This window comes from Camarhynchus parvulus, chromosome 17 (genome assembly GCF_901933205.1).
Source record: "Camarhynchus parvulus chromosome 17, STF_HiC, whole genome shotgun sequence".
Classification (NCBI taxonomy): Eukaryota; Metazoa; Chordata; class Aves; order Passeriformes; family Thraupidae; genus Camarhynchus; species Camarhynchus parvulus.
In genome coordinates, this window is record NC_044587.1 from 3,494,445 (window position 1) to 3,509,424 (window position 14,980).

General features: G+C 50.7%; 1 protein-coding gene across 5 annotated transcripts in view; it reads left to right on the forward strand.

Moving 5' to 3' along the window:
• Positions 1 to 14,980, forward strand: part of VAV2 (vav guanine nucleotide exchange factor 2) — a 122,021-nt gene that overhangs the window by 77,647 nt on the left and 29,394 nt on the right. For all 5 annotated transcript variants that reach the window (XM_030961587.1, XM_030961583.1, XM_030961585.1 and 2 more), the window contains exon 4: positions 8,190 to 8,258. In XM_030961587.1, the coding sequence (XP_030817447.1) occupies positions 8,190 to 8,258 (69 nt within the window). The remainder of the gene's footprint in view (positions 1 to 8,189; positions 8,259 to 14,980) is intronic.

Here is a 14,980-nt window from a genome sequence, read left to right on the forward strand (position 1 = left end):
CGGGAAGGGGTTTGCGTGTTCAGAGGCCTTTGTGGAGGCCCTAAATCTGAGCAAATCCTTTCTCTATGAACTGAACCCCTCAGTGACTCCTCAGAAGGCACCACAAAGTTAAAAACATGTGCAGATGGGCAGGAGGGTGAATCCTGGTGGTCAGAGGATTTTTCTCTCACAGGAGCAGTGGCAGTGCTTTGGCTGGGCCATGGAGGGAAGGACACAGGGATGAGTTTTCCCCCTCTTGGGGCCAAGGCAGGACCCCTTTGTGTCAGCTGGATGACAAAGTGACCAGTCCAGGTGCAGAGGGAGAGGCTGTCAGGGCTGGGTTGCCCATGGGCACCCTGTGGAATGCCCATCTTGGCCATCCTGTCTCTGGCTTTTTGGAACAGGTTGCCCAAAGAAGCTGTGGATGCTCCATCCCTGGATGGGGCTCTGAGCAGCCTGGTTGAGTTGAATTTGGATTAGGGAGATTGGAATGAGAAGATCCTTATGATCCTTTCCAGACCACTCTAGGATTGTGTGACTTTCCCCATCTCCACAGTGCAGACAGAGAGGGGAGAGGAGAAAAGCTCAACACTGGGATTAGCTCAGACAGCCAGATGAGTACCAGCATCCTGCCTGCAGTGAGCATTGACCCAAGGAGGGTTCCCTGCAGCCCCTGCCGGCCTCATCCCTCTCCCCTTTGCCCAGGTAGAGCATCAAACAGGCCCAAAATGAGGATTCAGCACTGTCAGCCCTGGAGTTTCTGTATGAACAGCTTGCCAATAATATCAGGATGTGTGTGGGGGGAAAGGGAGGAGGGATGGGAAGGGAGAGGCAGAGCAGCATTGCTGGCAGGAGGTGCCCAGGCAGGGGAGGAGGAGCAGGGGGCACAGGGAGCTGGACCCGCAGCCCCTGCTCTGCCCAGTTTGGGTGTCTGAGATCCCAGGGTGTGCCCTGGGTGATCAGGAGCTTCCTCAGTGATTCAGCCACCAGTTTGGAATGAAACCTGGAGTTTTGTCCAGGTTTCATGACTTGAATCCATTTCCCCATCTGACTGAGCCCCACTGTGGTGTGGGGTGACCCCTCTGCTTGCAGTGAGGGTGACCCTGTAAAAAAGGCTTTGTGATCCTGATCCTGAGTAAATCCTGATCCTTGTGCTGGCTGCCCTAGAGCAGAGGCTGGGCAGAGTTAAAGAATAAAGCAGGGATTTATTAAAAGGCCTCAATGGATGCACCTTGGGCAGCACAAGAGCCCAGCCAGGGCTGCGATGAACAAAAATGGTCACAAAATGCACCCAAGATGAACCAAAATGGTCCCAAAATGCAACCAAGATAAACCAAAATGGTCACAAAATGCAGGGTCTCTCCCTGGGATCAGTTCTGCTCCATTTGCATCTTGCAGTTCATTGTCCCATTCCAGCTTTAGCCCCTGCAGTCCCATCCTGCTTGTTTTTCTCTCTCCAGCCCACGGTGTTTGTGCTCTTGGGGCTGAGATTTGGATCATTTGTCCTTGGTCCCCAGCTGGAGCAGGAATTGTTTTGTCTCCCTGCTCTGTGCAGCTCACCATCCCCTGATATGAAGCTCAGAACTACACACCAAAGCAGCACAGAATGTGAAAAATACAAAAGCTAAACCTGAGGCATCAATCCCACCATCAAACCCCACATGTTGCACAAGATGTGGTGGCACAAGCTGGAGCTGATCAGGATGTTCCCCTCGCTGTCCTGAAGGAGAGAAGGGAGATGGGGAAGATCTTTTATGGCCTTTGTAAGGATTCTCCAGCGTGCTCAGGCTTCCTGCAGATCAGATTTGGTCTCTGCTCCCCCTTCCCCTGGGGACAGGAGGCAGATCCAGCTGGGTGTGAAAATGGCAAGCAATTAAAGGCACTAACAATTAAGTCCTCAAGTGTCTCCTGATGAGGAGGTTGTTAGGGCTCCTCTTCTCCTGCAGGTTGGTTTTACAAGGCCTGTTTTATTCCCTGCCAGGGGCTCTCTGGAATTGCACTCTGCCCATTATTCTTTTACTGCCGTTGTGTTTTCCTTGTACACACTTTAAGCGTTGCTATAAAATGGATGGAGAAGGCTGTGGGAGGATCTGTGTCTGGAAATGGGTGCAGTTGCTGGTTTTTCAGAGCTCTCCTGCAACTGGGACCAGTTTTGGCACAAACTCAGAGAGGCTCAGCACAAACCCCACAAGCAGGAGGTCAGGTGGAGATTGCTTCTTGTGACACCACCAAACCTTTAGGAATCACCGTAAAGCTCCTCCCTTTGTTGATAAGCAGAATCCTTGGCTGAAAAGCAGCTCCTTTCCCACTTTAAAAAAAAAACAAAAAACATTAACAGATTTTTTTTGGCAAGTTTATATCCTCACAGAGAGCCTGAAAAAAAAAATATCCTTGACATGTTTTCCTGCATGCCTGCTTTGTAGGCTGGGGGGATGCTGAGGTCACCCCACAAGCATCTGCTCACAAAGCAAAGGCAGCTTCTGTGTCCCCTCCCCAGCAGCAGCTTTGTTTAATGAGCCCAGCTCTGATGAGCTCAGCTCTGATGAGCTGGGCTCAGGTGGGGCTTGCTGGGCTTTGGGGTCACCTCCTGTGTCACTGGTGCTTCCCTCAGGCGCCTCCTGTGTCACTGCCCTCCCTGCGGGACCTTTCCAGCGCCTTCCCGAAATGCAGCTCTTGCCCCGGTCCTGTAGGGTTCCAGCTCTGTGGGGCCCACTGGGGACCTTTCAGCCATTTTGGGACAGCGTGCAGCTCTGCCCAGATGGTGTTTGGAAGTGATGGAAGGTTCCCGGCTCTGATCTTGGGTATGACACTTTAGGTGGTAAGGTTCACAGTACTGGTGTTGCTTTGCTGCGGTTGGATGCAGGATTTGTGTTTTCACCAGGTGTTTTCCAGTGTGAGGCAGTGGGTGTTGTTGGTTGAGATGCATCCCAGGTCTTTACTGGGCCAGGCATTCCCTAGTGGTCGGTTGTGCTGTTTCCCCACAGGGTTTGGATCTTTTTTTATTCCTTTCTTTTCAAGAAAGACATTTCTGGATTCCCTTTTTGATTTTATCCATCTGTTCTCTTCAGTGTGGAGCTGAAGTGAGGAGAAAATCATCTCTCTTGCTGGAGTGAGGCATTGGTACACGAGGGGTTTTTAAAAACGCGATAATGTGTCGAAACATAAAATTCTACGAGCTGTTATTTTCTTGTCTTCTCATCTCCAGAAATGCTCAGTTCACATTGGAGCTGAGGATAAAGCAGGGCCTGCAGCTCACCCTTGGGTGCTGATACTGCACCGAGTCTTCTCCTACAAAATCATCATCATCATCATCATCATCATCCTCACTTCGTGTTAGCTGGTGATGTAACTCGCTCTTTCCCTGCTGAATTTCCATCAGAATTCATCTTGCAAGAATTTCTGCGAGTTCCAGACCACAAATAAAAGCAAACTGTAATTTTTCAGAGGACGTGTCTAAAATCTGGCTCCCCGTGAGGTGCTTCTTTCCAGAGATGAGTAATGCAACAGAAAAGTGTGATTTTAATTAAATTCAGCAGCTTTTGGTATGCTCTGATGGGTCTTGTTCTGCACGGGGAGAATTGCTTCTATTCTGCTTTATAGAAATGGATTTTGGGGGCATTACTAGGGTGGTTTTACCTCACAGCACTTGACCAGGATCATTGCCTGGTGCTGCTCCTGTTGCACAGGTGGCAACCAAATCTTGGAGGGGCAGCTCCAGATCAGCTCTTTGCTGGTGCCTGGTCAGCTCCCAGCCACCTCTTGGTAAATTAATGCTGCTTGTTATATAAATTAATCTGCCTGTGTTCCACGAAGCCAGTGAGGAGAGCATTTTCAGTGGTGTGTCAAAGCCTTGGAACGATATCTGATTTTCTTTGGGCAGCTCCAGGAGTGCTCAGGGTGGCAGGCCCAGCGTTCCAGAACTGACAGGGGGATGCACAGGAATGGGGTGATCCCCAGTGCCTCGTCCTCCTGGAGGAAAAGAGGAGGAAAAAAGAAAAAGGGGAAGGTTGGAGCTACCAAAATGATGTGCTGGGAACAACCAAAGTCTGACATTTTGGGATTGAAGCAGCACTAAACCTCAGCAGTGGGACAGAAAGACTTTTCTGGAAGCATGGGAGCTGTGGGGCTGAGAACCCCACTCCCAAACTCCCATGGGAACACAGCCTGAAGCTTAAAACGTTGATTAAATCAGTGTCCTGTGGGATTTCTGTGCCTTGCCATGATGCTCCCTTCAGAGCAGGCATGTCAGGGGGTCTGCACACCCAGCCAGGGCAGCTGGAACTCCTGCAGGGTGCAATTTCAGACTCTAGGCTCCACACCACGGGAATATTTTTCCCGCCAGGAGGATTCAGCACAGCCCTGTCCATCCCAGCAGAGCTGCAGGAGCTCCTTTGCACCAGCTTGAGGCTCTGGTCCTTGCCATTCGTGGAGAAATGCCTCGCAGAAGGGACAGCAGATGGGAGCAGCTCAGGTTTCCCGGGTGTCACACACTCCACCTGCTCTTTAAAACACCCAAGTGTTATCCCTGGGCTCAGGAAAACAGGGGCAGGTTATCCTGCTGGTGCTGGCAGGGGGGAATCCCCCTCCAGGAAGGGATAAATCAGCTCCTTTACACTCCTCTGGGGGTTTGCACAAGTCAGGAAAACTTCCTTGCAGATCTGCCTGACAAACCATCTCCACTGGGAGCAGCCTCAAGCTTTTTGGGATGGAGTGCCCTGAGTGGGACATTTCCTCCCTCTCTGCTTCTCACCGGGCTTGCTGTTCCCAGGGCTGGTGTTTGACCCCAAGAAATCAGAGTGGAGAGTGGAAAAATGGTAAATAAACCACGCTGGGTCCTCCTTACTCTGTCCCACATGGATTTATTTTATGAGGCCAAGGTGCTGCTGTGCAAAGTGATCAGGCTGAAGCTGCCTCATCCCTGCCCCTCTGCTCCCTGCAGAGGTGAAGAGCTGGCTTTATTGCTAGGACAAGGCAGCCCAGATGCTGAAATATGCTCATAAATAAATAAACCCCCCTGTTTATTGCTGTTAGAATTGCAGCCTACCTGGCTCTTCCCCTTAAATAATTCAGAGCAAAGAGCAGCCAGGCAGCGCTGAGAGGTTCCCTGGGCAGGGTGGATGGTGAGGATGTGGTGTGGGAGGGATCACGGGGCAACCTGAGAGCAAGGGAAGGTTTTTTTTGCATGAGGTGCCTCATGAAATATTAATTGATTGTCCCTGTGGGTGATGTGCTGTGGCTGTGGCTGGCTCTGCCTCTGTCCCATTTGCAGGGAGCTCTGGGAGATCCAGAAATGACCAAAAAATGCTTTGTAAGATCAAGGGGGTGCTTGGCATCAGTGTGTGCTCTAAGTCCTGCCCTCCAGAGAAGCAGCTCACTCCAAACTCCAGAACAAATTGCTTGGTCTTGTCTTCCCTTTTCAGCCCTGAACAAACCCATCAGATCGATCCCACTTCCCTTCCCTCCTTTGATCTCTGAAGTGATGCTGTGCGCTGCTGTGGGGTCTGTCTGTGCTGGAGTCGGCTTTGGGAGCTTGATTATCTCCTAAGAGCCTGTTCCAGCTCTGTTTGATGCACTGGGGGCTTTTGCTTTTCATCTGAGCAGGGTGGGGCTGGCAGCAGCCCTGGCACGGGCTGGGAGGATGGATGGCTCAGCAGGTGGAGTTGCATGGTGGTGGAGGGAAAAAAGCTGCTGCTTAGCTAAAGATATGAAATAAGAGACGTTTTCAAATGAATTTTAATAAACTGGGGTCTCTGCAGGCCTGTTGGGTTTCAGTGGACTCAAAGTACCCATTACTGCTGGGCATTCCCAGCTCTGCTGTGCTCCTACGTAAGGAGTTGCAGTGTGCCTGGAGGTCTTGGACAATTTCCCAGGGAATCCAGAGCTTTTAGATCTTCTGACTGACAACACTTTTACTCATTTTACCAAAAAAAACCCAAAAGGACACAGAGATTTGTCCCAAAGCAGGTGTTTGCTGTTGGGGAGCTCAGGGAGCTCATGGCTGGGGACGGTGCAGCACCATCACCTGGATGGGGATGCTGCTCCCTGCATGGCTGGGGCCAAGGGCAGGATCTGTGGGATGCTTCTCAGTGAAAACCCTGTGCTGGTGAGAAATACTGCCTTAAAAGATCTCCCAGCTGGCTTTTCTTGGTGTTGTCTTGATGGAGATCTGGTGGGGTGGGAGTGAGAGCAGAGTTCCTCTCCCCCACTCTGTCCCTACCACATCAAATCTGATTTTGCAGCCAGCTCAGGTGTGTTCAGTGACAAAAAAAAGAACCTAAATGGATGTGTAAGGGAGCTTAAGTCAAAAGTAGGGAGATATTTCAAATAGTGGCTGTTGGTAGAGCTAAATTAAATTGTGTTGTTGCACTTAGAGCTCCTGGAGAAGAGCAAGGGATGAGCAAAGGAAAAACCCAAGGCTTTGTCCCAAAAGCTGCCCTTCAGCTCTGGATTTTGGATGGTCCATTTAGTAATCCTCACCCTGGTGTGACTCCTCCCTCTAACTGCATTCTCTGAGTCCTTATTTAGCCATTAGCTGCCACTGCAGCGACACAGGTTATTAATTCCTCCCCTGCCCTGACTTTCACTCTGGGCCCTCACCAGCACTCAAGGTGAAGCTGGGAGGGCCAGGGCAGCTGCATCCCCATGAAACTCTGATTAGAAAACATTTTTTTCCCTTTTCTGTTCCTTGTCTTACATGGGGGGTTGTATCACAGGAGCCAATTACACCTCAAGCCCAGATTTATGGCTGGACATGTGTCCCTGTGATTTTAATATTTTTTATGGCTCTTTTACTCCTTTCTCTCTGGCGTGGCAAGCACTGGGGAAGGAAACACTCAGAGAATAAGAGCAGAAAATGCACGTGGGAGAAAGGAGGTCGTGCCTTGTGGTGGATTTTTTATTGCTGTTGTGACAAGCGATGTTTAACCAGAAGTCACCTCTGAGTTCTGCCTTCTTGCCAGAGCCTTGCATCCCTTGCCTTCCTCCCTCCTGTGTTGCCACTTTGGCCATGGACACACCCTGGGATGGCTGGAATTGCTCCGTGGCTGGGCTCAGCACAGCCCTTTCCCCTCCTAGTCAGGGTTTGAATTGAGCTGGCTGCAGGTCTCAGCTCTATTTCAAACTGCTTGCTGTGGAGCTGCTCACCTAAGGAAGGCTGAGCTGTAGCAGGGGAGAGAAAGCAAATTGATGCCAGTGAAAGCATCCAGAAATAGCAAACTCAGGGGCTAACCAGGCCGTGTATTAAATCTTTCAGGAGAGGCAATCTATCATGGGCAGGGAGGGGAGAGGAGGGAATTGCTCCTGAGGGCGGTTAGAGGTTCAGATGTGGCCAGCTTTGCTCCTCCAGTGTCCCATCCCCGTGGTTCACAGCTGGGGACCCCACCTGCCCTCTCCAGGATGGCCAGGAGGGATGGGCAGAGCTGCTGCCACCCCTCTGTGTCCCTGTGCTGTGCCCATGGGGATGCTCCAGCCCCAGCAGCCGCAGCCCAGCCTGGCCCTGTGCCAGCAATAATACGTGGGGTTTAATTAAAACAGTATTTCTCATCTCCCTCATACATTATTTGGTTATTGCTTCAGAATGAGCCGAGGAATTCTTGTATTCCCCCCACTCCCTCCCTCACTCCTTTAATCTGCTTTCTCCCCTCCTTTCTTTCTGCCCTTTTGGTGTCCTTTCCCTCATCTCCAGGGGTTTTAACTTTTTTCAGCTGTCACAAAGTTGTTAAAATGAGGAAGATTGGGGTTCATAGGGACTCAGTCATTCCACTGGGATTGCTGGGAGATGCTTCCAGGGAGGCAGTGCAGAGCCTGGCTGAGCAGGGAAGGAGCTCACAGGTGGAAAAGCTGGAGGAGAAGGTGTTTCTCCATCCCAGCAAATCCAACACCAGGCTGGAATTAAGATTCCTAAATTGTTTGTGCAGCACCAGCTCAGCAGGAAAGGCTCAGCCCCACGGGGGCTCTGAGGTGCTGTGCTGTCAGACCACGCAGCTGCTCATTTTGGTGCCCAGGTGCTGCCCCGTGTGCCCAGCCAGCCTCGCCACCTGCATTCCTGCTGCGCCCTGGGGAAGCAGCGAAGCTGGGACAAAACCAGCTTTGCAGTGAACATTTTGTGCTGCTCAGCAGGATGCTCAGGGCTGGGCTGAGCTCAGGGGCTCTGCTGTGAGGGGTGAGGCACCAATATAAAAATCTAACCCTGTCATTCCTTCCCTTGCCAGGCCCTTCCCTTCGGAGGAGACCACGGAGAATGACGATGACGTGTACCGGAGCTTGGAGGAGCTGGCGGAGTGAGTGGCCTCACCTTCTCCTGGGAGGGCTGAGGGAAAAGTTCCTGTGGCTTTTCCAGCAGAGGCAGATAAAGTTTGACAGCAGGGCTGGGAGAGCCAGCACGGCTGCTTTGATCCTTTGGCCAGGAGATTTTTGTGCTCTGACAAAAGTCCATCTTTTTCTGGTGGGAAGCCCTGGGAGATGTCGCTTTTAATCAGGTTGAGCTGATGAGTGGCTTGGTGGGGGGTGAAAGGGGCCAAACCTCCCAAACTCCTCCTAAATCCCAAAACCCTTCATCCTCTAAGGTGATCCAAGCCAGCTCTGGGAGTGAGGTACTAATTTTCCCCCATGGTGTTTTCTGGAGCTGCACCCCCATGTGTGATTTTGGCCCTGGGGCAATCAGAGAATATTTGGGTTGAAAAGGACTTAAAGACCTTTTCATCCCACCTCTTTGCAATGAGCAGGGACACTTCTCACTATCCCACGTGGCTCCAAGCCCCATCCAAGCTGGCCTTGGACACTTCCAGGGTTGTTGTAGCCACGTCCTGCCGTGGCACCCGTCCTGCTTGTCCTTGGTGGGACGTGGGGTGATGCTGCTGCTGTCTCTGTCTGTGTTTATCTGCTTTTTGTGCCTGTGGTGGTGATGTAACAGGCTTTTAAAATCAACCTTGAACTGCAGCACACACGGTGAAGTGCAGGCACTATTGGAATTCAATGGCAGCATTCCCATCGAGCCAGGGCTCTGTCTGCCTCATATGGAGGGATGGAGTGCATGGGTGGATGTGTGGCTTTATGCAGTTAAATATTATTGTTCCACAACATAAATAATAAGACTCCTTAATCCAATGAGTTCCTTATGGCTTCAGTTATTACAAAAGTAAATCATAAATTACCAGCAGAGGGAATGGAGTGCCCTGGAATTCCCTGCTTGCTGTTGGCTCCCAGCAGCTGCAGTTTAATAAAATTTTAACTCAGAAAGGGATCTTTTCAAGAATAGCATTTATTTGTGCCCCCTCTCCAAAAGTTCTCAAAATCCCTTTAATATTGGGGTTTAAAATTCCTGTTTCTCACACAGAGATGTGCTTTTAATTGGAGAGAGATTTGTGTGGGGACTCCCACAAGAGTGCTGGTGGGGATGGCAGTGCTGGCCTAGAAAGGCTGGGTTTGGGGTGCTGCCCTTGGTTATTTGGTGCTGGAAGTGGGTTCCCAGCTTTATTGGTTATTTGGTGCTGGAAGTGGGTTCCCAAACTGGTTCCCTTGTCCCAGTCTGCTGGGGATAAGGTGTCCAGGTGGAAACTTCCCAAATTGTCCCTTGGGCAGAGGGGCTGTGATGCCCAGCAGATAACTTGGAGGTTTATTTAAACTGATTTCCCTGTTCTGTCCCAGATCTCCAAATTTAACTTTCCCTTTTTTCCCCATTCTCTGTAAAATCCTCTTCTTTTACATCTTATTTAGGACTTGCTGGGGAAAGGCATGTTGAAATGAGCAGGGATTGCACAGATTCCCTCACCCAGGCCTGCCCTCCCAGTGCATGGAAACACGGCCTACAAAACAGCGTCAGAATCCCCTCATAGCTGGGAAAACCCCAAAAACTCCCTGGAGAACCCCTCAGCCTTTTCTCTTTGGAGAAAAAGCTCAGGATAAACCCTGAGTTGGTTCTAACAAGGCATTTTGAGGGCTGGTAAATGAGGTTTTCTTTGGAGAATGTCAGAATGCTTCATTTCAACTTGAGTGGACTAGTTTGGTGTCCCCAAGTCACGGTTTTGAATTCCTGTGCTGCAGAGCCTTTAAAATATGAACATATTTGTGATGGAGGTGCTGATTTGGGGAGCAGAAGGAACCAGGCTTTGTCCCTGTTGTCCCCATGATGCTCTAAAGAGTGAGAACCTTTATCCTGAGAGCTCTCCCAGCAGGGAGGAGCTGCGGGACAAAAACCAGGCCTGGACAGGGGCTGCTGTGTGTGCAGTCATGGGGCAGCCACGGGGTCCTGTGTGTTTAAATGGTGTTTAAGCCTTGGTGACCCCATTGTGCTTTCACCTTTGGGGTGGTGCAGGGATTAATCCCAGCTCCAGACACATCCCCAGCCTGCAGATCAAGGCACATAATTGCCTGGAAACAGCTATTTAGTTAAAAAAAAACCCCGAACAATTGGTGATGGAAAGGGGAAGGGAAGCTAAAAGGCTATCAGGGGAGCTGGGAAGTTCTCAAATTCCCTGTTTCCAGCCCTCTGGCCCCTCATTTTGCTGTGCCCTGGGCCAGATGGCAGCTTGCAGCCAGCCTGGGCAGATGGCAGGGGCTGCTTGCATTGCAAGTGCTGCCTGGTGGATGCTGTGGGGAGCTGGAAAGGGACAATTGGCCTCTGCTGCCTGATTTATTCCAGCCAGCCCCATGCCAGACCCTGGAGCAGCCGTTTGGGGGGTGGTTGTCCATGAAATGAGCTGGGTTTTGCAGCAGCAGCAGCAGTGTGTGGGTTCATCCTCTGTGTCCCCAGATCAGGGATTGTCTGTGACCCTTGTCCTGAGGATGCTCCTGCAGCCATCTGGGGGGAGTTTGTCCATGAAATGAGCTGGGTTTTGCAGCAGCAGCAGCAGCAGCAGCAGCAGCAGCAGCAGCAGCAGCAGCAGCAGCAGCAGCAGCAGCAGCAGCAGCGTGTGGGTTCATCCTCTGTGCCCCCAGGTCAGGGATTGCCAGTGACCCTTGTCCTGAGGATGCTCCTGCAGATCCCTGGGGAGGGGAGCTGCTGCTTCCCACATGGCTGTGGCTGCTGGGAGCTGATGTCAGGAGGCAATTATCCACCTTACTGCCCTGCCAACTGCTTTTCCATCCCCCTTTATGGCTCTTTCAGCTGCTCCAAACCATCCTGGTACCTCAGAGTTATATTTAACATTTCACCTAAATTTTCTCCGCTGCCACTTGAGCTCTCTCCAGTTATTTTGTCTCGTTAAATTTATGGCAGTGATTAATCCTGGCTCTCTTTACAGCCCCAGAGCCTTCTTTATGATGAACCTTCTCCTCTGCAGTGGCACAATTAGGTAGATGACACAGGGCAGATTTTGGGTTCTTTGTTGGCTGCTTGAAGAATTCAAGAGTGAGGCAGAAGTTCTGTGGATGGTTTGATGTGAAACATTTAATTTGCATTACTTTTACCTTTGCTTTCTCTTCTGAAGATAATTTGTTGTGAGGAGAGGAGTTGTAGGTGTTGCATAAAGGACCAAAAAAGTGTTTTAGGCAAAGCAGGTCCCCTCCAAACCCTACCCTTGGAGAGCTTTGTCCCACAGGTTGATGTTGATGTCCCCTGCTCTTGTATTGAGCTGCAGCTCGCTGGGAATTTATCCCCAATAAATTCATTGGGATAATTGTGTATTCCAAACCTTTCCATGCTGGAGAAGAGGGGAAGGAAATGTGCTAGGCCACAGTTTCTCAAGTGAGGCCTCTTCTGGGCTCAGCTTCTTGCTGAAGTTTCTCCTGCTTCTTTCACTTCTTGCCCCCCCTCACATCTTCCAAAATAGCGCTGTGATCAGCAGAATTTCTCAAAGGCATTAACAAAAGTAACGAGCACAGGAGCCAAGGTGAGATGATAAGTGAGCTGCCACTTTTCCCATTATTTTTATGTTGGACAAAGCAGGCACGACAGCCCCTCAAATAAATGGCTCCGTGGCGCAGGGCACTTGAGCCAGAGTGCCTGTAAATGTGTCTGTCCCTTGTGTGTCACTCCTATTGATTTTTACATGTCCTGCTCGTGCCATTTCTGAGATCATATTGGTCACTTTTCTTAGGATCAGAGCCTAAGAAATTCCGCTTGGAATGGGGAATGTAACACCCAAGAAGAATAGATGGGGAAAGGCTTCTATTTCCAGACAAGTGTCTCCATCCAAGTCAAATCTGAGTAATTAAAACCCTGCAAGATCTCGAGTCCCCCAGCTGCACATCTTGCACTCCCTCACCCTGAAACCTAAACCTGCCAGATGTGCTGCAAATTTAGGGTTCTGCTTGTCCTCTCTGACAGAATGAGGGGGTTGGCTGGAGGAACTGTGCATTTATAGCTGTGAGTGCAGAGTGAGGATGAGAAAGTGGGGATTGGGATGGGCTGGAGCCTCAGAGACCCTGCAAACCTCCCAGCCTGGTGGCTCTGAGATCTTCTGGCTCTTAACCCTGGTCACGGGACTGGAAATTTGGGGTTGTCTCTTGGTTGTCTTATTTTAGCTCCTTCTGTCCCCTGCTGCTCTTTCTTTTGCTGTTCCTGGTGGTTCTGGCTCTTTCCTCAGCGTGGTTTGGACGGAGTTTTGCTGTGGTGGGTTTGTCATGAGGGTTTGTCCTTGAATTCTTGAGGCTGGTACAAACTCATCAACTTCCCACAGCAGCTTTTATGGCTGGAGAGGCTCTTCAGTGGCCCTGAAATCCCTCAGGGCTTCCCCAGTGTCACTGCAGAGATGAGTGCAGGGTTCCTTCAGCGTGGAGGACCTGCTGCGTGTCATTTATTGGGGCATCACAAGCTGTTTGTGCCCATGGTCCTTTCCAGCCCCAAAAATGCTGTGATTTTATGGATTTGTCCTTCCCTTTCCCCCACTCCAAGGCAGCATCCTGGCACCATTCCCTGTGCTCTGGGAGCTGCTCCTTGGCATGGCTGCTGCCTGCCTGGGTGGGTGTTAGTGCCCAGCAGGCACTGCCAGCGAGGCAGTGCTCAGCCAAAAGCATTGTTTTAGCCTGAAATTGCCTTAGATATGAAAAGCTTTATTCATTATCAGCTTTTCTGGCTCGGCAAGAGGCTGCCAGCCCAAAGCTGGTTGCATCCATCCTAATAACAGTAATTGCAAGTGCTGGTGTTCCCTCTGAAGGGCGCCTGAAATCCCTTTCCTAACCCCAGAGCTGTCAATGAATCTCCTAATCCAGGCAGTAGATCACAGGCTCTGATACCCACGGGTTACTCACAGACTCTGCCGCTTTTATTGAAGGAGTAAATTGCTTTTCTTTGTGAGGAATGAGGTGATCTGGCTTTCCTTGCTCAAGTTGTTCCATCTGCCCCTGACATGCCTGGGATGCTGAATTTATTGCCTGAATTCAGCGTGTCCTGAGGTTTCCACTGGCTAAAATCATCCCAATCCCTGTTTTAAGGACAGGGAGGGTGTGTATTTTCACAAGGTGGGGACAGGTGAGGATCAGTATGTGCAAAGCAGAGATGTCAACATCCATACGGCCCTGCAGGAGCTGGGCTGCTCCAGGAGAGGCTGATCCTCGTGCTTTACTGCTCTCCATAAAAGCTGCCAGCCTCTGGTGTTTCTCAGAGATGCACTGAGAATGTGTTTTAATAAATAACAGACTGCTGGACCGTGGTGATGTTGTAATATTGCCACGGTTGTTGGGTTTGAGGAACTCTGCTGCATCTCCCCAGAGCTCTGGAGTGGAGGTGCCTCTCTGGGTGTCCCCAGGATGTGGGAATAGTTCCTATTTTTTCCCCCAAACCAGAAATTGGAGTAGAGAAGGGCTTGTTCTGGTGTGGAGCACCAGGAAGGGCTGGAGCAGCGAGGCTCAGCCCCTTCATTAGGGGAGTGGAGCTGAGAGGGGTGGGGGCAGCATTTGTGTCCAAGGGCTGCTGGCACTTCTGAGGGCAAATCTGCTGGATTGTCCCTTGGGAGGTGTTTCTTTCCTGGTGGGAAAGGCCATCATGGGGCATCCACCCTTCTCCAGTCTCAGCCCATGGTTGAGCAAAACCCATCTGGCACTTGGGGACATGGCTGAGGGATGGTGGTGCTGGGTTCAGGTTGACCCAGATATTCTTGGAGGGTTCTCCCAACCCTGATGATCCTGTGAAAGCCCCTTCAGCAACACACCCCTGCTTGTGTTGATGCCTTAGGAGGAAATGATGCCTGAGGTTTTAGCTTTTATATTTTTCAGATATATTATATTGTTATATTATTCTGGGCTGCTTTGGTGTGCAGTTCTGAGCTTCATATGAGGGGATGGTGAACTGCACAGAGCAGGGAGACAAAACAATTCCTGCTCCAGCTGGGCACCAAGGACAAATGATCCAAATCTCAGCCACAAGAGCAGAAAGAACGTGGGCTGAAGAGAGGAAAACAAGCAGGGTGGGACTGCAGGGGCTAAAGCTGGAATGGGACAATGAACTGCAAGATGCAAATGCAGCAGAACTGATCCCAGGGAGAGACCCCGGGAGCCATCGTGCATTTTGGGACCATTTTGGTTCATCTTGGGTGCATTTTGTGCCCATTTTGGTTCATTTTGGGTGCATTTTGGGACCATTTTGGTTCATTTTGGGTGTAGCCCTGGCTGGGCTCTTGTGCTGCCCAAGGTGGATCCCTTGAGGAGATCCTTTTAATAAATCCCTGCTTTATCCTTTAACTCTGCCCAGCCTCTGTTCTAGCTCAGCCTTCCCAAGGCATCATTTCCACACCCAGCTGGGCTCCTGCCCGTGCCATTAACCCAACCACACATTCCCAAAACCCCTCCAGCCATGGAAATGATGTATGGAGAGGCAGCCAGCAACCCGAGAGAGGTGTGGGCAGGGAGATTCATCAGGAGCTGGGAGTGACTGGCTCTGGAAGAGGAGCAGAGCTGAGAATATAAATATTGGTGCAGATAATAACGGTGATGCCTGGGAGGGGGAAGATGGATCACCAGCTATTAGTGGGCATTATTGCAGCAGCTGCAATGCATCACCCGGGAAGAATGGGATGGATACATCATGCCAGTGTATTTATTTAAAATCCCCAAACTTTTCTTGAAT